The following is a 24760-nucleotide window of genomic DNA, read 5'->3' on the forward strand; positions in this document are numbered from 1 at the left end:
ATCCACCCTACTCCTCCTTCTTTCCAGATGGATGACACGCCAGCGCGGTGATCAGCACTGTTGCCTCGCAACAAGAATGTCTCTGGTTAAAGTCCCTACTAAACCAGTTGGCATTTTTGCGCAGACTTTGCTCAATCTCCCCATGCTCGTGTGGGTTTTCCCCGGTTTCTCCAGTTTCCTCATGCAGTCTAAGTAAATTGAATATACCAAATTGATACCATAGCCAAGCTCAGCAGAGTTCATCGAGATCTACCTGAGCTTAAACTCCCCTCTCGTCCTGCAAATGGGAGGGAGCCCAAGGCTCAAGCCTTTCTCATAAATTCAGGGCTCTCTCCTGGGACAGCATGCCAAACAAGCTTTATTATCAATCATCAGCTAAGTGTGAACTCTTTGATATGATGAAAAGTTTTTTGTGTGTTAGTGGGATTTACTGTGTCTGATCATGAAGTTTTCAGCCTCAAATACCATTTAAACACTATGTCAAAACATCATTAAACACAATGTCAAAAGTATACTTTTTAATCCCTTGAAAATATCTGTACTTTTCTATATCAGTCTTTAGAGAGTCTCAAAGAGTCTCAAACTTGAAAGTAAAGTTAAACCAGACCTTCCAGTTGAACAGGAAGAAACTCTGCTGAAAAACAACAAGCTGATGTTCCTTACACAAACTGCATTTAACCCTCAACTGTCAGCTGATTTCAGTTCTAACTCACTAACTACTTAAAACTAAATTAATTGGCTAAACTTTAAGTTATCTTGACAATATACAGTTGAAGTCAGAATTATTCGCCCCCCTTTGAATTTGCTTTTCTTTTTTAAATATTTTTCAAATGATGTTTAACAGAGCAAGGAAATTTTCACAGTATGTCTGATAATGTTTTTTTCTTCTGGAGAAAGTTGTATTTGTTTTATTTTGGCTAGAATAAAAGCAGTTTTTAATTTTTTATTAACCAATTTAAGCTCAGTATTATTAGCACCTTTAAGCTATATATTTTATTCGATAGTCTACAGAACAAACCATCGTTATACAATAACTTGCCTCATTACCCTAACCTGCCCAGTTAACCTAATTAACCTAGTTAAGGCTTTAAATGTCACTTTAAGCTGTATAAAAGTGGCTTGAAGAATATCTAGTCTAATATTATTAACTGTCATCATGGCAAAGATAAATCAGTTTTTATAGATGAGTTATTAACACTATTATGAATAGAAATGTGTTGAAGAAATCTCTCTCTGTTTAACAGAAATTAGGAAAAAAATGAACAGGGGGGGCGAATAATTCTGACTTCAACTCATATACTCGTATATTATTTTATTTTATAGGTCCAATACAGCTTGACGTATTCTTCAGAGACCACTCAGATTTAATCTTATATACTTTTTTATTCTGAAAATATTCTATTAACACACTTTTGCTCAGAGAAACTACTAAGATATTTTCAGCTCCAGTGGTTTGTGTGCTGCCTACCATCAGGAGAATCTCATGAATCACACCGCCACACGGTGGAGCCAATAATATTTCAGGATATACCTGTAGATCACACAGGTGTGTTTTAGTGAAGTGAAAGAGTGAAAAAGCTCAGATTGTGTTCCTGCTGCACAAGAGCGTCTGTACTTCTGCATGTGAGTTTAACACTTCTACATTACGCTGATTTGTGGAGATGATGAAGGGGTTTTATGTGTGTGAGTGTGATTTAAATGCCTGATCCTGAAGATCAAAACCTCTAACTCTGATTAAACATGGTGTCAAAAAAACATTTTTCTTATGAAAATGTTTGTACTCTATATCAGGGTGACTCGATCATTTCAGATTATTCAGTAAAAAATATAACTTTAAACATAGAGTCACAAACTTGAAAGTAAAGTTAATGCAGACCTTCCAGTTGAACAGGAAGAAACTGCTAAAAAACAACAAGCTGATGTTCCTTACACAATCTGCCTTCACTTAGTAGTCAGTTGACATTTTAGTACTAACTAGCTAACTAAATAATTATAATATAATCAATAAAGGACTAAAGCTGAGGTTATCTTGACAAAATATATATTCTTAATTTATAGGTCCAATATGGCTCTAAGTATTCTTCAGAGACCTCTCATATTTAATCTCAAATACCCTTTTTTGTTTTCTTGAAATGTTATATTAACAAACTCTGAGAAACAATATAAATATTTTCAGTTCCAGTGGTTTTGGTGTTGTCTTGAGGACCTGAATCATTTTCATGTCAGTTTCTCGCTGCAGAAGTGGAAAAAGAAGTGCAGAAAGTTTAACATTGATTAACATTTGATGAGGTCAACAATATTTAGTGTGTTAGTGAAGATAGTATCCATACTGCTAGTTACTACATCAAGGTCATTTGTGTTTATGGGTACATTTTAAAAAACAGAAAAATCAGGTAAATTATTCATAATTCGTGTGGATAATTTAGTGGATGGGACGATAGTTCCACCTGTGCGATATATCTGTGCAGATCTGCTCATTATTGGAATACACAGGTTATAAAATACAGTTTTACTTAGTTCTTTACACACAATTACTCGTACTACAGACACAATTACTACAACATGTAACTGATGCACCAACCCCCTAAACCAATTCTGTTAAACTACAAGCACAATTCCTGCATTATACTCAAATTGCAGGTTTAAAACACTTTTTTTCAAAACACAACACGCAATTCTCTGCATTTTGCACAATTTTCATGCAGAAAATCTCTTGTTTTCACAAGGAATACTCTGTCATTCAAAATTGTTAAGTCAGTTGTCCTACTTTGCATGCTAACTCATCACATGAGTAAACACCTGTCACACTTTCAATTTAGAAATCAGAGCTCATCTGGATCATAACTGGTTCACTGTCCACCCACAATTTTTAGTTGTTTATCTCCCTTTCCATATTCTCCATTCTTCAAACCTATTGAGGATTTTTTTTTGACTGGAAATGGAAAGTTAATGACCGAAATCCACACACACGTATACCCCTTCTCCAAGCTATAACAGTTGATGCTTTTCATGGCTAGATTTACCTTGCAAGGTGACATTTAATTTAATTTTTTTCATAATAATTTTTTTTACAGTAACTGTATTATGTTGCCTATATCTGATTCGTTTGCCTGTCTGTTTACACGTTGTTTTAATTATGACCCATATCCATGTCGAGCATGCATAAAGGCAGATTCTAGCATCTGTGCCATGATGTTATGTATAATCCATTTATGAATAATATTGTTTTGTTTGCTTCTAACCATCCACACAAAATATTCTTATTATTTTGTTGCTGTCGTAACATGGATATTTTCTCAAGTTGTCATTAAATGTGGAGCTAACAAATTACTAGATAAAATAAGAATTTAATGGGTTGTCATCACTTAAACAAGCTGAGTCCTTGCCAGAAGCGGCCCGGACTCTACACACAGACTCGGGCCAGACATGATTAACAGGAATCATCACAAACGGATGTGTGCGAGTGAGCTGCGGGCCATACTCGGCCCGGATAACACTCGCCGATGCTCGAGCTCGGGCCAATTACTACCTGCTATATGGGACTAGCCACGATGTAAGAAATTGTCTTGTTTTTAACTCTGCGAAATATGCGAAGTTTAGTAAAAGCAGTATGGCCCTGGTGTGTGTGTGTATGTGTGTAGTTTAAGATGTAGCTTTTGCCTGTGTGCACAGTGATGCGCACTGACTGTTGTTGGAGAGAATAAAGTTGTTCTATGTGAAGCCGCAGTGCGTGTATTAATAGCGACAAAAAGCAAAAGTTACAACACAAAGTTCGCCCAAATTTAAAATGATTTTGAGGCGGAGGTGGGAAAGGGCTGACATCGAAGCTTGCACTTATGGTTTATGTGCTGAATGATGTCCTCCACCATTCAGAGGAATGTGTGGGTACGAGAGAGATCTCAGGTCTGGTGGGAGCAAATTGTGGCGTCTGACCACTTTCCTCCTCTGTGTTTCCTCTGATGTTGTTTACCGTGTCGGCATCTCCACACACGCTCTTACTTATGTCATTAAACCGCAGAGAAGCACCACATTGTTGCGAGTTTCATGATGTACATAATGAAATGCCTCAATAAATCCTCCGGGTGCTCCGGTTTCCCCCACAGTCGGTACAGGCGAATTGGGTAGGCTAAATTGTCCGTAGTGTATGAGTGTGTGTGTGTGGATGTTTCCCAGAGATGGGTTGTGGCTGGAAGGGCATCTACTGCGTAAAAACTTGCTGGATAAGTTGGTGGTTCATTCCGCTGTGGCGACCCTGGATTAATTAAGGGACTAAGCCAACAAGAAAATGAATGAATGAATGAACAAGCTAATTTGAGTCACATGTTTTGGGTTTGCCCTAGACTGGATCATGTGGAGTGCTTTGGATGATGTGAAATAACGTAAACTATATAACTGTTCTATCCCTCATCATGTGGTCTGTTTCAGTGCGGTGTTGTAAGTGAAGTGAGCATTGATTGCTATAAAGTGTGCTGTTCTTCATCTCAGTATATTCTCATCTCCAGGTGATGGTCAGCGGCTGATTGTTTCCTCAAAGCTCTGCTAATGTCTGCATTGGTGTTTTAGCTGCAGTATGGCAGAGGAGCGAGTAAAGGACTCTCTCTCAGAGAAACACAGGTATTGACTCTGTTTTTACACCATTATTTCAACACTTTCTCTGAAGAACAAAGACCAACAACAATGCACTTATTTGTGTTGCTAAGTCATGGACAACTTTAATCTGACAACCTGCTTGTAAGTCATCATCAGAGGGGTCAACTGAAAAAAAAAAAAAAACTCCAATATTTTGAATTTGGACTGCAATACCTAGTTCAACCACTATTCATTTGTCAATCCTACATACTGCACCTTTAAAGGAGACTGAAGTTTGTCCTGCAGTTTATTCCTCTGGTGTGTTTGTGTGTTCAGGGTGAGATCAGGATCATGTGTGTCCAGCTCTGTGTCTCTGAAGAGTGACTGCTCAAAAGAAGATCCACCAAAGTTCAGTGAGAAAACACCATCATCTGCTCAAAGGTATTTTGTGTTATTTTGTGCTTCACATTATTGCTCACACATGGACTGTTTACCAATATTTCAGTATTCATCATGAGATTTTATTGCTGTAAAATTATGCATATGTGTATACGCTTAATTCTTACACATTTCTAACTTTTATATGATACCTTGAAAAATATGGATATTCAGTACCATTTTCTAATAGTATGGTCTTGGGTGGCGTCGTGTTATTGTTGGGCGTGTGGCCTGGGGGTGGATTTGGTGTGGGGGAAAAATTATTTTTTCTCTGCTGCAAATGTATAGCAATAATTCAGAGTTGTTGTGAAAATTGTGCTTACTGACACCCCTGGTAAATGAACCATCCCATACTCTAAATCGTTACCTGACTGCCTAATCCAAGCCATTTCTCCTTCGAATAATAACCATACCACACAGTCATCTACCTAATGAACTTTATTCTGGTGAATGAGTTGAGGCATAATCTTTTGGTAGTACACAGACTTCTGTACATTCAATATAGAGCAGTTCAGTTTGCATGTAATGCATTAACAATTGTTATGTTGAAAGTGATATAAAAAAGACCAAATTCATGTAATCATTTTCCTCTGGTGTGTTTGTGTGTTCAGTGTGAGATCAGGATTATGTGTGTCCAGCTTTGTGTCTCTGAAGAGTGACTGCTCAAAAGAAGATCCACCAAAATTCAGCGAAAAAACACCATCATCTGCTCAAAGGTATTTTGTGCTTTACATTACTGCTCACATATGGACTGTTTGTTTAATGGTAAAAATATGCATATATGTATAGTAGTTTGTGCTTATATATTTTACTTATGACAATTAAAGTTATTTAATGCAGCATAAACTGGGCAACAAAGATGGATGTGTATGCTTGCATAAAAAAGATTATGCATGAACTATGGAAATAAAAGTGACAGAAACAAAGCCAAAATACATACTAAATATTTAATGTCATAAATACTATTGCTGAATTAGAATACAGGCGCTGCTCATATAATTAGAACATCATCAAAAGTTAATTTATTTCACTAACTCCATTTAAGAAGTGAAACTTGTATAATGTACACATTCATTCCACACAGACTGACACATTTCAAGAGTTTATTTATTTTCAATTTGATGACAACTAATAAACAAACCCAAATTAGGATCTCAGAAAAAGAGAATTTAACTTCTAGACCAATACAAAGAAAAGATTTTTTGAAATCTTGATGAACAGTATGAGCATGCACAGCACTCAATACTAAGTGTGGGCTCCTTTAGCCTGAATCACTACAGCTATTCAGTTTGGCACAGAGTGGATCGGTCTGTGTTATGCACTGCTCAGGTGTTCTGAGAGTCTGAGTTGCTCTGATAGTGGCCTTCAGTTCTTCTGCATTGTTGACTCTGGCATATCACATTTTCCTCTTTACGATACACATTGATTTTCAACGGGGTTGAGGTCAGGCGAGTTTGCGGGACAATTTAGAACAGGGATACCATGGTCCTTGAACCAGGTACTGGTGGCTTTGGCACTGTTTGTAGGTGCCAAGTCTTGTTACAAAATTATATCTGCATCTCCATAGAGCTGGTCAGCAGCAGAAGTGCTTTAAAACATCCTGGAGAAAAGCTGTGTTGACACCCCGAACCATCGCTGACTGTGAAAAATTTACACTGGACCTCAAGCAACACCTGTGGATTATGAGCCTCTCCTCTCTTTCTACAGTCTCTGGAACCCTGGTTTCCAAAGGAAATGCTAAATTTACCCCAGGCAAGACACTTTCGACACTGTCTTTTGTTCAAGAGTGGCTTGACAATGAGAAATGCGACAGCTAAAACCAATGTCTTGCAGATGTCTGTGCGTAGTGGTTCTTGAAGCACTGACTCCAGCTGCAGTTTCTCTCCAGGCTGCGGTTGACAACTGTCAAATCAGCCGTCTCCCCTATGATTGTGTAGCCTACAGAACAATACTAAGAGCGCATTTAAAGGGCTTTGCAGAGGTTTTGGGTTAATTGGCTGATTACAGTGTGGAACCAGGTGTTTTCAATTATAAACTTTTCACAATATTCTCATTTTCTGAGATGCTGAATTTGGGGTTTCATCAGTTGTCATCAAGATCATTTTTGAATAGAATTAGTCAAATAAATAGATAAATGAACTTTTTGAAATTATTATACTTATATGACCTGCATTTACTACAATACAATGTGAAAATCCTTATTTTCAATGTGACCATCACCAAACAAACTAACTGTGTGTGACGGGTGGCAGGTAGGCAGATGGAGCTAGACCTCCAATCTGACAAAAGTAATGATTTAGCCGACTACGCCACCTTGGAAATTTCACCCAAAGAATTTTAATACACGCACCACCCATATAAAAGGCACGCCCAAGTTCGCTCCACCAGATTGCAGTCAGAGACATTGGCACGGTACAAAAATAGATTTCTTTATTAACAAACCTCACATAAAAAACAGGATTAAAACCAATATTTCGACATTGACATGACAGTTCGTAAATTTATGAAGGTGCCACAGGGCCAGAGCTCGCCAGCGTTAGAGAAAGTGGCCAGGCTTTACTTCAGGCAAGTGAAAACCTACAATCCACTGTGTAAAAAAGAGGAGCACCTACAAGCACAAACCAGCACACAGCGATCACTACACACTGTGAGAAATTCTAAAATGTCCAATAAAATTAGCCTCCCACCCCGGGGAGCTCTGGCTCTGTCACCAGCCAAAAAGTCGGACCACTGCCCTGCAATTAAACAAAAAAATAAATCAGTTTACACAAGTAAATGATTAGATAAACAAAATATAAATGTAATAAAGTTGATAAATGAAAACAAAGAAAAGCAACTAAATTCCACCTTAAACAAGGGAGGAAACAATTAAATCTTAAGCCAAATTAATTACTAAAGAGAAAATAAATTAAACATCAATAATAAAAAAATACAACGATAAAGATTCACGCAAAAGCACAAAATGTAAGGAAAATCTCAATCAAAACATGCTGGATGAATAAGTCAAAATAATAAACAAATAAATCCAGCCACACTATATAGATTTATCCTATAGAGAAAATGAAACCCAAACAAACGAAGATAGATAAATGTACCAACAAAAAATAAATTAAATAGTCCTTGTGTAAACCAAAAACAGAACAACTCAAAAATATAAACAATTAAGAAAACAAAACGGAAGACAAAACCTAAGAAGACAGAAAACTTAAACAAAGAAAAAAAGAAGAAAAAAACACGGGAAACAGGACAGCACTGTAGCCCCACACGGATGCGGAGCGCCCGATGGAGCTCCCCTCGCAGAGTGCCGCCCAGCCTACAAACAGATTAGTCAATCGTCATGGTAAAGTCCAATATCTGCTATAAGCCATTTGCAACTACATGCATACACCTACCTACTGCTCACCAAAGGGAATCGGGGTTCAATCAATCACTCAAAAGGCAGATAGCACGTAGATTTCAGTCAACAGCCGGCACAGCCAACAAACAGTCGCGCACCTGCATCTGGTTCTCGCAGCTGAGAAAAGCGGACTCCGCGTTTCCAGAACGATCGCGACAACCACAACATGAAACAGACGCTTGCTTACCTTTTCCAGTCCCTACACGCGTTCTAGCATTGGCGATTGCAGCAAATATTTCAGGCGAAGCAACTTCCAGCCCAATCAAAACCCCTCACCGCCCTCAACAGGTGTGGGAAGTGACGGAGCGCGTTCATGGCGCCACAACTAATCAGGTGACGCATCCCAGGTAGCAAATGCTTCCCTCTTTTTATAGCCCGAATGCCGTTTTGTGATAGGACAGAGACAAGGACCCGTAAATTAATGACACTAGGCAACTAATTACCTTTCCTGCCACAATCTACCCCCACCTTTTGCATCGGCGCCCTGACGATGGACCAGAAATCAGCAAATCAAACACTAGCCCACCATACTAACTACAAGGCCTAAACAACGTCGAAATGTTCAATTCAATTCAGCTTTATTTGTATAGCGCTTTTACAATGTAGATTGTGTCAAAGCAGCTTCACATAAATGGTCATAGTAACTAGAACAGTGTAGTTCAGTTTTTTAGTGTTTAAGTTCAGTTCAGTTTAGCTCAGTTCAGTGTGATTTAATCATTACTGAGAGTTCAAACACTGAAGAGCAAATCATCGATGCGTAGCTCTACCAATCCTGAAACATGCGAGCCAGTAGCGACAGCGGAGAGGGAAAAAAAAACTTCACCTGATGGGAGTGAAGAAAAAAAACCTTCAGAGAACCAGACTCAGTTGGGCACGACCATTTTAGTGTCTCCGCTGGCCAAAAGTCTTGTGCAGGGCTTCAGTCGCCGTGGTGGAGGCTGGAAGATGGCCTCAGCGAAGACTCGTCTGTCCCTGGAGCGTCGCTGGAATCAGACACATGTTCTCCACTCCCCACGACCATCAGCGCAGCAGCAGCTCAGGATATGGCCTGGTCCCGTATATGGAATCCTTAGGATCATCTCGTCGCTGGTCTTGGATCCAATCAGTGACTCCACATAATCTGAGGACCTTGGGATGAGTATCCCCAGGTCAAAATAGAGATTAAAGAGAATAATTAGCGTAGCTGCTGTTCATAGTGTATATAAACAAGATGCAGAAGCCTGTGTGGAACCCGCTAGGTGATGCATTGAGTGTATGCTTTGCTAAACAGATAGGTCTTTAATCTAGTTTTGAATTGGGAGAGTGTGTCTGAGCCTCGGACATTATCAGGAAGGCTATTCCAGAGTGTAGGAGCCATGAAAGAGAAGGCTCGACCTCCTTTACTTGATTTTGCTATTCTAGGTACTACCAGAAGCCCTGAGTTTTGAGATCTTAAAGAGCGAGTTGGATTGTAGCAAGACAGAAGGTTGGTTAGATAAACAGGAGCTAGATTATTTAGAGCTTTATAGGTGAGAAGTAATATTTTAAATTCAATACGAAACTTAACAGGCAGCCAGTGTAAGGAGGATAAAATTGGGGTGATATGATCATATTTTCTAGACCTGGTCAGAACTCTGGCTGCTGCATTTTGTACAAATTGAAGTTTGTTATTAGAGGATGCTGGGCAGCCAGCAAATAGAGCATTACAGTAATCCAGTCTCGAAGTCATAAAAGCATGGACTAGCTTTTCTGCATCTGAGATGGATAGCATATTTCGTAATTTAGCGGTATTTCTCAGATGAAAGAAGGCAGTTTTTGTGACATATGATATATGGTTTTCAAAAGTTAGATTGCTGTCTAATATGACACCCAGATCTTTTATAGTAGAGCTAAAGCTAACTTTGTATCTCTCTAATTGTAGATTGAGTTGCGAGATCTGCTGTGTGCAAGATTTAGGCCCAATAAGTAATAATTCTGTTTTGTCGGAGAGAAGAAAATTGTTGGTCATCCAGTCTTTAACGTCTTTGATACACTCAGTTAGTTTAGACAGTTCAGACGTCTCGTCAGGTTTAGTTGAAATATATAATTGAGTATCATCTGCATAGCAGTGAAAGCTGATCCCAGTAGATTATTAGATGTTATTAGACACAACTTCCTGATTGATAGGTCTGCTTCTCACCTCTCCTACACCTCGGGGAAGATGATGCAAGTTCGTATGCTGTCCTGCCCCAGCTCGGACTGAACGACGAGGAGGGACCACACTGTCGTTAGGAGGCTTGGTAAGTACTTCCCTTTCCTGGGCTACAGGTCCTAACCCTGGTCTTTGTGGTTCAACCACAATGGCCCTTACAGGAGAGAGGTCCCGGGCAAATCTTCCTGAACCCTAGACTGCATCGGGTACGAGCCATCTCGAGGTCCCACCCCTTGAGTGGCCTGAGGGACCACTGGCACCATCACCGCCAAATCGACATCCTCTACACCTAACTCCTGAACATCCCCCTGAGAGTGCTCTTGAACCTCCACAACACCTTTAGGCTGGTCACTACAGACCTTTCTTTCAGAACACAGGCCTTCGACTGTGACCGATGTACTCGCCTCATCTTACCTGGACTTGTAACTGGTGCAATGGCATATACTGCCCCTCCTTCCTCAGCAGAGTGGACGACCCGATAGACAACAGAACTCCACAAGTCTTTAATCTTGTGGTGTCTTCTTACTGCATGGTCCCTTAGATAAACTAACTGACCTTCCTCCAGGGGTTGATCTCGAACATGCTGGTCATGCAGGTTTTTCCGCCTGGCTGCTGCAGCCTTCAATCATCCCTGTGCCCCCTCAAAGGCAACCTGCAACCACCTGCGATGTTCCAAGACCCAGTGATGTACACTACCTACAGTGGGTTCTGGTACCTGGCTCAGCAAGAAATCTACTGGCAGCCGGGGCTCTTGACCGAACATGAGGTAATGGGGAGACTCCTGTCACTTGGTTAGGGGTGGTGTTGTAGCAAAATATCACCTGTGACAGACAAGACACCCAGTCCCTTTTTCTAGAGTCTGGCAAGGTTCGCAACAAGTTATGTAATGTGCGATTGAATCTCTCACATTGCCCATTGCCAGCTGGATGGTATGGGGTGGTAAGGGATTTCTTTACCTGGTACAGCTCACAAAGCTGGCGTATAAGAGTGGATTCAAAATTGCGGCCCTGATTTTAATGGATACGTCCAGGAACCCCATACTTGTAAAACCATTCCTCATCTAGAACCTTGGCCACAGTCTCTGCTCTTTGGTCACGAGTGGACACTGCCATAGAGAACTTACTAAACATATCAGTCATTACTAATATGTTCTCCTTCCCACAATATGAAGGCTCGAGCATGGTAAAGTCGATTGCAAGGATTTCATTAGGCTTTGAGGCCAGCATGTGGCCCATGAATGCCCGTGCCACCGGCCCAGTGTCTTTGGCAAGTTGACAGCATTCACACTCGTGGCACCACGGGGTAACATCAGCCAACATATTGGGCCAATAACAGCGCTGTCGAATTAACTCACTGGTGCGTTCTACTCCTTGATGGCCATGCTGTTGGTGCAGCTGTATCCAGACCTCTTCCTTCAAAACATCAGGTAAAACAAGCTGATGACATACTTCCCCTCCATCAGGGCGGAATATCTTGGGGTACAAAACTCCTTCCCTCTCCTCAAAACTATTCCACTGCTAGAGTAAGGTCCAGACCGGTTTGGTTAGAAGTTTCCGCTCCTCTAATCCTGGACGCTGGCCCCACTCCCAGAACCTTATTACTGGTCCAATAACAGAATCAGCCTCCTGCATACAGCAAAGATTAGGGACAGAATAGCCCGGCCATGTGCTTATGGTCCGCATATCTGCTTGGACCGGACAGCCCTTACTAATGGCCTGCTGCAAGGCTTTGGGAATCTTAGAGCTAACTGCTAACTCCCCAACTACACTCTTGTCAACCAAATTCTGGCGGGAGAGTGCGTCCGCATTTCCATTACTCTTTCCTGCCCTATACTTGACCTCAAAATCAAATGCGGCCAACTCAGCGGCCCAACATTGCTCTGTGGCTCCAAGTTTTGCTGTAGCCAAGTGACTCAGAGGATTATTGTCTGTAAACACAATACACTTGTGCCCCAAAAGATACTCACGAAACTTTTCAACCATAGCCCATTTAAGGGCAAGAAACTCTTGTTTCATTGAGCTATAATTAGTCATATTTCGCTCTGAGGGCCTGAGACTACGACTGGCATAGGCGATGGGTCGAACCTTCCCTTCGAAGTCTTGGGACAAAACTGCCCCCAAACCTCCATGACTGGTATCTACCTCCAGAATGAAAGGCTTTGAGAAGTCTGCATAAGCTAATATTGGGGTGGATGTTAACTTCCTCTTTAGGGCCTCAAAAGCCATCTGACACTGCTCGGTCCATACATGAGTCAAACTCTGTTTTCTATGCTTACCTGACTTACTCCCTCCAACTTCTGCCACTAACCTGTGGAGGGGGGCGGCCAGTTTAGCAAACCTTTCCACAAAACACCCATAATAGCTCGCAAAGCCAAGAAATGTTCGTAGCTCGGACATGGTCCCCGGGCAGCGCCAATGCGTGACCGCCTCTATTTTACCTGGATCAGTTGCTACTCCCTGGGCAGATATAACGTGACCCAAGAACTTTACGCCGGAAGAAAGCACATTTCTCCAGCTTGGCCTTGAGCCCTTCCTTCTCTAGACGACCTAGTACAATCTCCAGCCTCTCCAAATGTTGGTCTATGGAGGAAGAAAACACCACAACATCATCAAGATACAAAAGCATAGACTGACACCGCTGGTCCCCGAACAACTGCTCCATCAACCTTTGGAACGTACTTGGAGCATTACAAAGGCCAAAGGGCATACGGTTCCATTCAAACAATCCAAACGGTGTACAGAACGCAGTTTTCCGCTTATCCTGCTCAGAAACTGGAGCTTGCAAATACCCGCTGGCCAAATCCAACGTAGAGAACCAGCAACTCTAAGGACTGCAACTCTCCCTAACTATTCCAGCCTCTTACAACTGATTAATATGGGTTTTTACTTCCTCATACTCAGATGGTGGTATTCGCCGATAGCGTTGGCACACTGGAGCATCATCCAACAGCGGTATGTCATGGGAGATGAGACTGGTACAACCCAGATCACTCTCATGATCCAAAAACACAGCTTGGTACTTCTGCAGAAGAGCCCGAACCTGACCCTGCTCAGGAGGAGACAGAACAGATAGATCGAGTGACTCAATCTGTTAAAAAAAAAAAGAAGGACTCCCAATCACACCATGAGATTGAACCATAGCAGCTACTGGTTTTTCTTCACTAACCCCAGCTGGCAGACTAACTATATAGACCTCTTTCAAATTACCCATCAGAGTGTGTCGCATGCCAGGTGGCACAATGAAGCTAGTGGCTGCAACCTGTTCGGCCCACTATTTTGGCCATGTCGTTTTGTTTGAGCCCCTAGAGTCTGGTCTTCCTGCTGGACTTTTGGCATCACCAGCTTTGGTAAGCGTAAATCGGGGAACAGCCTATGTCACATGATCAGAAGATTTCCTAGCACTTACTTGATGACAGTACTGTAAGGCGCTCGACACACTAGGCAATTGCGTTTCCAGAACGATCGCGACAACCACAACATGAAACAGACGCTTGCTTACCTTTTCCAGTCCCTACACACGTTCTAGCGTTGGCGATTGCAGCAAATATTTCAGGCAAAGCAACTTCCAGCCCGATCAAAACCCCTCACCGCCCTCAACAGGTGTGGGAAGTGACGGAGCGCGTTCACGGCGCCGCAACTAATCAGGTGACGCATCCCAGGTAGCAAATGCTTCCCTCTTTTTATAGCCCGAATGCCGTTTTGTGATAGGACAGAGACAAGGACCCGTAAATTAATGACACTAGGCAACTAATTACCTCTCCTGCCACATGTGGGACAAGTCTGTATGACAATGTGGGACATGACCAACATTAAAGCATAACCTTAAACTGCATCTAACTTAATAAAACATTAATTCTGGCAGATTTTCTTGTCTTTTATTATCCTTACAGAAAACACATTTGCAACACATTGTAATATGATGTCTTTATTTCACATCATTCAAATTCAGGCAATCACCTGCTCCACATTTTAGAAAACCGTCTGTCAAATAGGAGATAAAAACCCATATAATAATAATAACCCATAAAAAGATTAAAGGTTTCACATAAAAGGCATATTTTGTATAAAAATGTAAATATTTCTTAACACAACAATTAAACCAAACGACTGATGAAAACGTGGGTTATTTTCGCCATATGCAGTTGCAATGCAATGCTAGAATATGAGAAAAAGGCATATTTTACATCAAAATATAAAGCATATATACATCACTGCTTTATAGCATATAGATAATAGAAATTTATAAATTAATCATATATAAGCACAATAAAATTTCCTTGTGGCAATGTCTGGATTATCTCTGTTCTTCAAGCCATTCTGGATATTTAATAAGCAAACCTTAATATCTGGCATAGCAACATCATGCTCACTTGTTTAATTGACTGGCAAGGTGTGTGCTGAACATGTGTGCTCTTTCTGCTTGTTAAGTGGTGACGTGTTGGTGACGTATGTAATACTGTCTCCCGCTCCAAGCCGCCATTCATTTGAGTGGAGAAATCATTCATTTAGGATCACATTTTATTCATATCACACATTAAAGTTAATTTTACATAAAGTCATAGTGTACACAACAATCTCTGGGTTTGCTGCATAACAAATACCAAAAATTTTACAATTTATAAAAAAAAAAATCACTTTCTGGCCATCGGATATTAGGCATGGACATATATTCTGCGATCGTGATTTTCGAAAGCATTAAATTGCTTTGTAAACGTTTGTTATTACCAATTCATGAGTCTCCCCATTCAATTGAATAGAGCATTTGGACCCTGAAGCCTCTTCGCGTGACGTCACACTTAACAAGCGGTTAGCATGTAAAAGCAGCAGGGGGCGGACTGTGTGCTACTAATCCGAGGTAATGAGGGTTAAATGGGAAATAGTACATCTTGCTTTTCTTCATATTTAACTGAGAATATCTGTGTAACAGTTGAGTTACATCATTTAAAAGCAGACATTTAAGCCTTCAACAGACTCATGTTTCAAGTTTGTGTGAGAAGTATTGAGTTCAGTAGCGGATAGTTCATTTTCACATTCATCAGGCACAACTCAGTTATTAGAGAAGAATAAACACCACAGTGGTAAACCCCAATGCACTCAACTATATTTTTCTGTCTGATATTTGTGCAAGTCTAGCAGGAAGAGTGAAGATTTTGCTCACTTTGACTGTTTGGATGGAAACAATGCTTTATTTGCAAATATTTTATGCAACATTCCAGGATTACTTATAAGTCTAGGTCGCATCTTTGGATAGGAACACAGCCAATGACAAAGCTACTAGTCTGTTTAGCAGACCTGATCAACCAGACCTGGAGCTAAGAATTATATTGTGCTTAATTAAAAAATTGGCTGCATGTATGGAATTAAATCTTCTAAAATTAAAAAAAATAATATAATATGTTTGCAGATATCTAGGAAACGTGGTAAGTGGACATAATTGTTTATCTGAAAAACAATGCACAAGTCAGTTAATGGTCTAGCATATGGTCTATGTAACTGCCAGTTTATCCAATTTAAGTTCAGCATACTGGGTTACCTTGATGAAAAACTAATTATTACAGCCATGAAGCAAGTTATATAAATATTGCAAATTAAACAATATCTGAGTAGCTTACAGTGAAAGCCTCTATCTTTAAGCCTGATTTATATTTCTGTGTCAAGTGACCACCATGACCCACGGTCCCTGCCTTGCACATAGCCGTGCATTTATACTTCTGCGTGCTGTTTGTGTTGCTCTGCAATAACATTTTTGAAATACTTTTTTTTTAAAGGTTTTTATGTTCCTCTGGGTCATTTTTCTTTACGGATGTTTTTTTTTCTGAACGCTACCTTAATGTACTAGTAGCTCAAACTCGCTCATTCCAAGGCCGGAACCGGCAGACGGGCAACAATGTTAATCATGAAGTTTAAGACAAAACAAAAGTTTTCATTTGGAGCTCCTTCATGGGACACTTGTAAACGCTCACTCCAACTGGCTTGCTGCTCTCTGTGCCGTCCACACTCGTCAAGGCTACCAAGCCGAACAATGAAAGAGCTTGCACAATGCGTCATCAAGACATCACGAGGTGTGCAACTGTCACGCTCCTTGAAAAAGCAACAACAAAAAGGATCCAAGATACAAGGTCTTCAATAACTGGTGACAGACAGTTTAAACAAAAATAGACAGAAGCAGAAAAATAGATGCAGAGCTGTAAAGAAAGATGATGAAGTCCAGATCAGTGTAGCTCTCAGGAACAACTGGCAGACCCGATAAACCTGGCGTGTCCTGACGAGACACAAAACACAATGAACCATAACTAACTGACAAGATACAAAGAACACCACGCACATGTGTAGGACAGATAATTATCTTCAGCTGAAACTAATGATCAGCACAGCTGATCAGGGGCAAAACAAAACCATGACACACACCAGGAAGTGCGCACAACCTGCAACCGTCACAGCATCAGTGTCGGCATCAGCCACGGTGAAGGGTATGCAACCACATGAAGGCTGCCCCGGACCATACACATGTACTTGACACAGAAGTATAAATCACACTTTAGGCACACTCGCTTGTGTTTGTGTCTTCAATCTGGCAACCTGCTATTCCCCAATATTTTGAATTAGGACTCCAATACCTAGTTCAACCACTAGTAATATGTCAATTCTACACACTGCAGTTTTACAAATGGACTGTATTGATTATAATATGTTTTAACCTCAAATTTAAAATTCATTATTTACTCACCTTCATGACATTTTTAAACCTGTATACATTTCTCAAATTTGTGGAAAATAAGCTATTGGAAAAGAACTTTCTTCTTTCTAAAATATTTCCATCTAAAAAAGTTTTCTGTTTTTTTTTTTTAAATATGTAACAAATTACACAAGTAACAAATCTGTCCACTTTGCCTTATTATGAGCACTACAGAACATTTATTATTTTCAGTGTTTGTAAGATATATCTGTATGTGTTTGCCTCTAAATGTATTATTACACTAGTTTTATCTGTTTACAGTGATGAAGATGAGTTACCAGATTCAGGACAGGAGACTCACAGGAACCACAAGAGTTTCACAGACAATCTCCAGTCGATCTTCCAGGTGGGAAAAACTGATTTTGAATCATAATGAAAATTCCTATTATTACAGACAAAATGGTAATTGAAAAAGATCCTGCTTCTGAAACACATTTCATTTTTCTTGACATTTACTTTTAAGAATTAGGCATAATTGGCGCCAGTTCATTAATTTAGAGTCTATTATTCCATCTCACCATGTTAGCTTTTTGTCCTCAAACTGCTCCGGTGTGTAAGAAAGCTTCTCACACATCTTACCCAAAGCCTTCTGTTGTGTTTTGATGTGATTTTTGGCTGTTATCTGTGAAATATCTGAAATCATTCAGCTTAGTGATATGGAAGTGTAATCTGCTTGAAACCTGTCTGGATGTACTTTTGTTGTGTGTTCATCTGAAAATAACCTTTGAATATTTGCCAGTTAATCAGAGTTCAAGGGTTCAACAAACATAGTGTAATGTTTTATAATAAATGTACAATTTTTGAGTAGTTTGAGGATGTACAACTGTGTGTGAATTAATGTTTTCTTCACTCATAGAATCTTGAGAGCAAAATGTTCAGATTTCTGAAGAATGAACTGGAAAAGTTTAAACAAATCTTACAAGAAGAAAACAGACAAGAGTTTGTAAAGGACTATAATGAGAACAGAAGCAGAATCACAGAAGCAGCTCTTGATCTCACACTCTTCTTCCTGAGAGAGATGAAGCAAGATCATGCTGCTGATACTCTCCAGGGTAAGAGTCTCGTGGCCATGTGTCAGACTGACACTTACAAATATGTAAATATATAAGGTGGAAAAGTCAAGACTAAATCTCTCTCTTTCTTTGCTCCTGTGTTTAGATGAGCTGCTCTTCATTAATCAGCTTAAATGTAGCCTGAAGAAGAAATATCAAAGTGTGTTTGAAGGAATTGCTCAGCAAGGAGACTCCACACTTCTGAATAACATCTACACAGATCTCTATATCACTCAGGGTGCGAGTGAACAGGTCAACACTGAACATGAGATCAGACAGATTGAAGCTGTTTCCAGACGTCATCAGTCACTAGAGACACAGGTTGAATTCAAACATTTGTTTAAAGCTGAACAAGATGAACAGATCAGAACTGTCCTGACAAAAGGAGTTGCTGGCATCGGGAAATCAGTCTCTGTGCAAAAGTTTGTTCTGGATTGGGCTGAAGGAAAAGAAAATCAAGACATCAGCTTCATATTTCCTCTTCCATTCAGAGAGATGAACTTAAAGGAGAAAGAAAGACAAAGTTTAAAAGACCTCATAACTCAGCTTTTCCCAGAGACTAAAGGACTGAACCTTACAAGAAGCACACAATTCAAAGTCTTGTTCATCCTTGATGGATTGGATGAATGTCGTCTTCCTCCGAACTTTGCTGGTAATGAGATGTGTTGTGATGTATCTTCAGCAGTCTCTCTGGATGTTCTCCTGACGAACCTCATCAAGGGAAATCTGCTTCCTTCTGCTCTCATCTGGATCACCAGCAGACCAGCAGCTGCCAGTAAGATTCCTGCTGACTGTATCGACCGGCTGACAGAGATACGAGGATTCAATGATGCCCAAAAGGAGGAGTACTTCAGAAAGAGACTCACAGATCAGAATCAGGCCAGAGAAATCATTGATCACATTAAACAGTCAAAGAGTCTCTTTATTATGTGCCACATCCCAGTCTTCTGCTGGATTTCAGCCACTGTTCTCCAGAACATACTGAACCTGAAACACAGGGCTCATGCTGAAACACTGCAGGAATCTCCCAAGACTCTGACACAGATGTACACACACTTTCTCCGCTTTCAGATCCAGCAGAGCAGAAGAAAGTATGATGGAGAAAACACAGCTGATGTCTCCTGGGATCCAAAGCTCATCCTTTCACAGGGGAAACTGGCCTTCCAGCAGCTGGAAAGAAACAATGTGATCTTCTATGAGAGCGATCTGAACGACTGTGGCATTGACGTCTATAAGGCATCGGTGTACTCGGGCATGTGTACCCAGATCTTTAAAAAGGAGACGGGAATCATTCTTGGTACCATGTACTGCTTTCTTCACTTGAGCATTCAGGAGTTTATTGCAGCCCTTTATCAACATCTGATTCTAGATAACAACAAGAAACAAGCTGAAAAAAGCAGAAATGAGTCCATGATTAACTTGCTGAAGACTGCAGTGGACAAGGCTCTGGAAAGTGAGAATGGACATCTGGACCTTTACCTTCGATTTCTTCTCGGTCTGTCCCTTCAGTCTAATCGACAACTCTTACGAGGCCTGTTGACACAGCAGGATGACAGAGACCAGAGCAAAGAGGGAATAATTGCCTACATCAAGCAGAAACTTGAAGGGAATCTGTCTCCAGAGAGATCCATCAATCTGTTCTACTGTCTGAGTGAACTGAATGATCAAACTCTGCTGAAAGAGATTCAGTCTCACCTCAGTAGAGGAAGTCTGTCATCTGCTCGCCTTTCACCTGCCCAGTGGTCTGCTCTGGTCTTTGTGTTGTTGACCTCAGAGGAGGAGCTGGAGGAGTTTGAGCTTTGGAAATTCCAGAGATCAGACGAGTGTCTCATCAGACTATCAGCAATCATCAAAAACTCCAAAAGAGCTCTGTAAGTCAAAGTCCTTTCATTTAACAAATTAAACATTTGCTGATAATAAATAACACAATATATCATGTTAATGAACACCCACAATATTAAATATTGTTGGCACTTCAAAATACAGTGAATAATTGTTTATATTTTGATATTTCTGATTGTTTTTAAAAACATTCAAATGAATGTATTGGCAGTGGTTGTTTAAGTGATAGTTTACCCAAAAATGTAAATTTACTCATTTACTCAACCTCAAGTGGTTATAAACCTTTCTAAGGCCCGGTTTACACTAATGCATTTTAGTTTGAAAACGCATACGTTTTGCTACTGTTATGCCATCCATCCAGACTTCACTACACTACTCTTGCAGTGGGGCATAATAATAGCGTGTATGTCCCCCGTAGTAGCTGTCCCTGGTCTTGCAGTGGTACAAAATAAGGTGTACGTCTCCTGTAGGAGCGGTCACTGCGCTAGCAGTGGTGCAAAATAAGTTGTGCGTCTCCTGTAGGAGCGGTCACTGCACTAGCATTGGTGCAAAATAAGGTGTACGTTTCATGTAGGAGCGGTCACTGCACTAGCAGTGGTGCAAAATAAGGTGTACGTCCCCTGTAGGAGCGGTCATTGTGCTAGCAGTGGTGCAAAATAAGTTGTGCGTCTCCTGTAGGAGCGGTCACTGCACTAGCATTGGTGCAAAATAAGGTGTACGTTTCATGTAGGAGCGGTCACTGCACTAGCAGTGGTGCAAAATAAGGTGTACGTCCCCTGTAGGAGCGGTCACTGCACTAGCAGTGGTGCAAAATAAGGTGTACGTCTCCTGTAGGAGCGGTCCCTCACTAGCAGTAGTGCAAAAAAAGGTGTACGTCTCCTGTAGGAGCGGTCAGTGCACTAGCAGTGGTGCAAAATAAGGTGTACGTCTCCTGTAGGAGCAGTCAGTGCACTAGCAGTGGTGCAAAATAGGGTGTACGTCCCCTGTAGGACCAGTCACTGCACTAGCAGTGGTGCAAAATAAGGTGTACGCCTCCCGTGTGAACTGTCACTGCGATTGCAGTAGTGCATAATAATAATGTGTGTGTCTCCCCTAGGAACGGTCACTGTGTTAGCAATGGTGCATAGTAAGGTGTATGTCTCCGGTAGGAGTGATCACTGCACTTGCAGTAGAGTGTAATAAAGTGTGCATCTCCCTCAGGAGCGGTCACTGCACTAGCAGTGGTGCATAATAATAATAATAATAATAATAATGTGTGCGTAATAAATTATGCAACTCCAGTGGGAGCGAACACTGTACTAGCAGTATTAAATTATAGTATGCAAAGTGTGTTTTGAATGAAGTGCCTTCTGAATTGTCAATGACGGAATGTGTTGTGAGATGTGGTGGGATGGGCTGTAGTGGATGTAAAATTTATCTTAGAGGGGTTTTTGAATAAGGGTTTGATGGGCTCTTCTAATGTGAGAGCGGTAAGATCGAATGTAGCACTTAAAGGCCTGTGAGGAACAGCGTCCGAGTGTTCGAATCTGCTGCTCTGATAGACCATTTGGTGCTGCGGTGGTAGCTGCGCCTATTCTGAAGGACTGGCTGGAGAAATTGTTGGCTGGGAAGCCAGACTTAATTAGAACTCATTTAACATGCTTTTGGAACCAAAAACGAGTGACTGGGCGATTGTTATCGTCTGTGATTTCCGGATTTGTGAAAATGCTAGCAATGTTTGGTATGGACAAAAATGTGATTGAAGGTTGAAAATGTAGATGTAATGGCCTTGTTTTACTTGATCAGTTTTGGTTGTTTAATGAGGAAAGAAATGGTTTCGTTATCCAGTGTTACTAGATCGGAAATGGTGGGATGAAAGTTTGGGTTGAACCCAGATGTAATGGTGAGTTCTTAACACCTTAAAAGTCTTAAAGAAGAAGGCTAAAATAAACATGGCATCGAGTGTACATGCTGTGTGGATTGATTTGTATCATTTGCGAAGAGTGGATATGCATTTAGTGAGTGTTTTCAGTGTTGTGGCTTGTCGTGTGTCTTGACGTGTGGGGATGGTTCTTTGTATGCCTTTTAAGAGAAGAGCTGTTTGAGACTTAGCTATGTGAGGTGCAGGGAAACCATGAATTAGTTAGTGGAAAAATTGAATTCCACTCAAATAGCCTTTGATGGAATTGATCTGGAGTTCTTTGATAATAGTGAGGTAGGATATGTAAGATGAGATGGTAAGAAGGGAAAATCGGGAAACAGTATATTATAACATGCGTGGAATGTTTTAAAGCTTTTCCATGCTGTTAAATATGACTGCAGGGTTCCAGGCGCCACTGCTTGAAGGATAAAGTCGAGGGAGGCTCCAAGCAGGTTTTTTAAAGGATGATCTATGGGAATATCAGTTCTGAATAAGGAGGGACTTGGACTGGAAACTGATCCGCTTCTGGTGCCAAATGTCTGAATTTCAGGAAGGCAAAACGAGAGAAAGAATCAGTGATTTGGTTTTTGGCTGAAAATTGACCGCAATCTATCTGGCGGTCTGCCGATGAGGGTGGAATGGGTGAGAGGAGAGAAAAAAAATCAACAACTGAACATGACAGGATTTGGCTTCTGATGGTGTTGGAGACAGGGGGAGGATCCAGGGCGAGGGTGTTGGGTGGAACGGGTAAAAGGTGTGGCTGTGGACAGAGTAAAAGACTTGTGAGAAAGTGGCTGTGGAAAGTTGGAGGCTGGAGCCGTTTGCAGAGGCATGCTCACACTACTGCTGGCCCTAGGATCACAGGTGGAAGGAAAAGAGAAGAGGGGCTGCCGGCGTTAGTGACGTCAGCAGAGACGGCCTCATGCTGGAACTTGCATCGGGGCCTGCAAGGAAGTTGGAGGCTAGAGCTGTTTGCGGAGGCATGCTCGCGCTACTGCTGGCCCTAGGATCACAGGTGGAAGGAAAAGAGAAGAGAGGAAGGGCTACCGGCCTTAGTGACGTCAGCGGAGGCGGACTCACGCTGGAACTTGCGTCGGGGCCTTAAAAACCTGGGGAAGAAGAGGAGAAATTAGAGGAGCTGGGGTTTGAGCTGGGAGTGGAGCTCACACTGCTCATGGGAACTTGGAAGAGGTGGGGAGGAAGATTATGAATTTGGGCCTGTGCTTCCTGTAGCGACCCTGTACTTTAGTTGGAATGGGGGGCAGCGGGCCAAGTATGGAGTTGGGGATGGGCTTCTGGTGCCGCTAGCGGAGGCAATCTTCTAATTTTTCCATTTTAATAGTTTAAACTTTAAAAAAAAAAAACATCTTTTCCTGTCTTCCAAAAACATTGTGTAAATTATAAATGTCAATATGTTAATGGGACCACAAAGCAAGCAGAAAGAAGTAACATAGGAAGTACAGATATTTGTGTAAAAATGTAATTACTAAAAGTTAAAAGTTGTCAGAAAATCAAATATTATAGTAAATTACTGATATCATAAAAATCTAGTTGTACAGTAACAAAATATTGCTCTTTGTTACTTCGCATCTCTGAAATTAAGTGCACATGCATGAGCACAACACTTTCATTATGTTATTGAGATCACTTTAGCAAAAGCAAGAAAAAGGAAAAAGTTACATTTTAAGTGGTGCTGATCCAAATGCAGTTTATTATGAGAATGGTCAGACAGGCAACGGTCAACACAGTCAAACAGGTACATGCAGAGTGGAACAGGTGTGTGTGTGAGAGATGCATGAGGGTGGCAGATTTGTAGTTCTTCAGCGATCTGCAGTAGCTAGATTGCAGGTGACTGTAACAGAGCCCCCACAGAGAGTGGCTTCCAGACCCTTCCAATGCAGTCCAGAAGGAAGGTGGAGCAGAGGCGGAACAGGGGGCAGAATGTATGTCCAGGTCCATACAGCTGTGGAGAGCATGGAGCTGCGGAGGGCCTGGAGCATGGAGCTGTGGAGGGCCTGGAGCTGCCAAGAGCCTGGAGCCCCGGAGGGCCAGGAGCGTAGAGCTGCAGAGGGCCTGGAGCTTGGAGCAGCAGAGGGCCTGAAGGGTCGAGTTGCAGAGGGCGTGGAGGGTGGAGTTGCGGAAAAACAGAAGCATAAAGCTGTGGTAGGTCTGGGGGTTCAGGTTCAGAAGGCATTGATAGAGTCAGCCCCAGTGGGTCAGGAGGTTTAGGCACTGGCAATTCAAATAACTCCAGTAGGTCAAGAGGCTTAGGTTTAGGAGACACTGGCAGTTTAGACCACCCCAGTAGGTCTAGAGGCTCAGGTTCAAGAGGCACTGGCAATTCAGATAACCACAGTGGGTTAGGAGGCTTAGGTTCAGGAGACACTGGCAGTTCTGATAACCCCAGTGGGTCAGGAGGCTAAGTTCTAGAGACAATGGCAGTTCAAACCACCCCAGTCGGTCTGGAGGCTAAGTTCTGGAGACACTGGCAGTTCAAACCACCCCAATGGGTCTGGAGGCTAAGGTTCAGGAGGCACTTGCAGTTCATATATTGCCAGAGGGTCAGGGGGCTTTGGTTCAGTAAGCACCGGAGGGTCACATAGCTCTGGCGGTACTTGGAAGTCACACGGCTCTGGTGGCACTGGAAAGTCACACAC

The 24760-nt window shown here is 41.5% G+C and overlaps 1 protein-coding gene across 4 annotated transcripts in view; it reads left to right on the top strand.

Moving 5' to 3' along the window:
* si:dkey-165e24.1 overlaps positions 1-24760 on the top strand; it is a 56445-nt gene that overhangs the window by 4384 nt on the left and 27301 nt on the right. For 2 of the 4 annotated variants that reach the window (XM_017355656.3, XM_073947383.1), the window contains exons 1-7: positions 1515-1623; positions 4503-4614; positions 4906-5010; positions 5619-5723; positions 17571-17655; positions 18166-18361; positions 18468-20232. In XM_017355656.3, coding sequence (XP_017211145.2) covers positions 4571-4614; positions 4906-5010; positions 5619-5723; positions 17571-17655; positions 18166-18361; positions 18468-20232 — 2300 coding nt within the window. In that variant the 5' untranslated portion in view covers positions 1515-1623; positions 4503-4570. Of the gene's footprint in view, positions 1-1514; positions 1624-4502; positions 4615-4905; positions 5011-5618; positions 5724-17570; positions 17656-18165; positions 18362-18467; positions 20233-24760 lie in introns of those variants that run through there. The other 2 variants (XM_073947381.1, XM_073947384.1) reach the window with 1 other exon arrangement.

The sequence above is a fragment of the Danio rerio genome, chromosome 4 (assembly GCF_049306965.1).
Source record: "Danio rerio strain Tuebingen ecotype United States chromosome 4, GRCz12tu, whole genome shotgun sequence".
NCBI classification, from domain to species: Eukaryota; Metazoa; Chordata; class Actinopteri; order Cypriniformes; family Danionidae; genus Danio; species Danio rerio.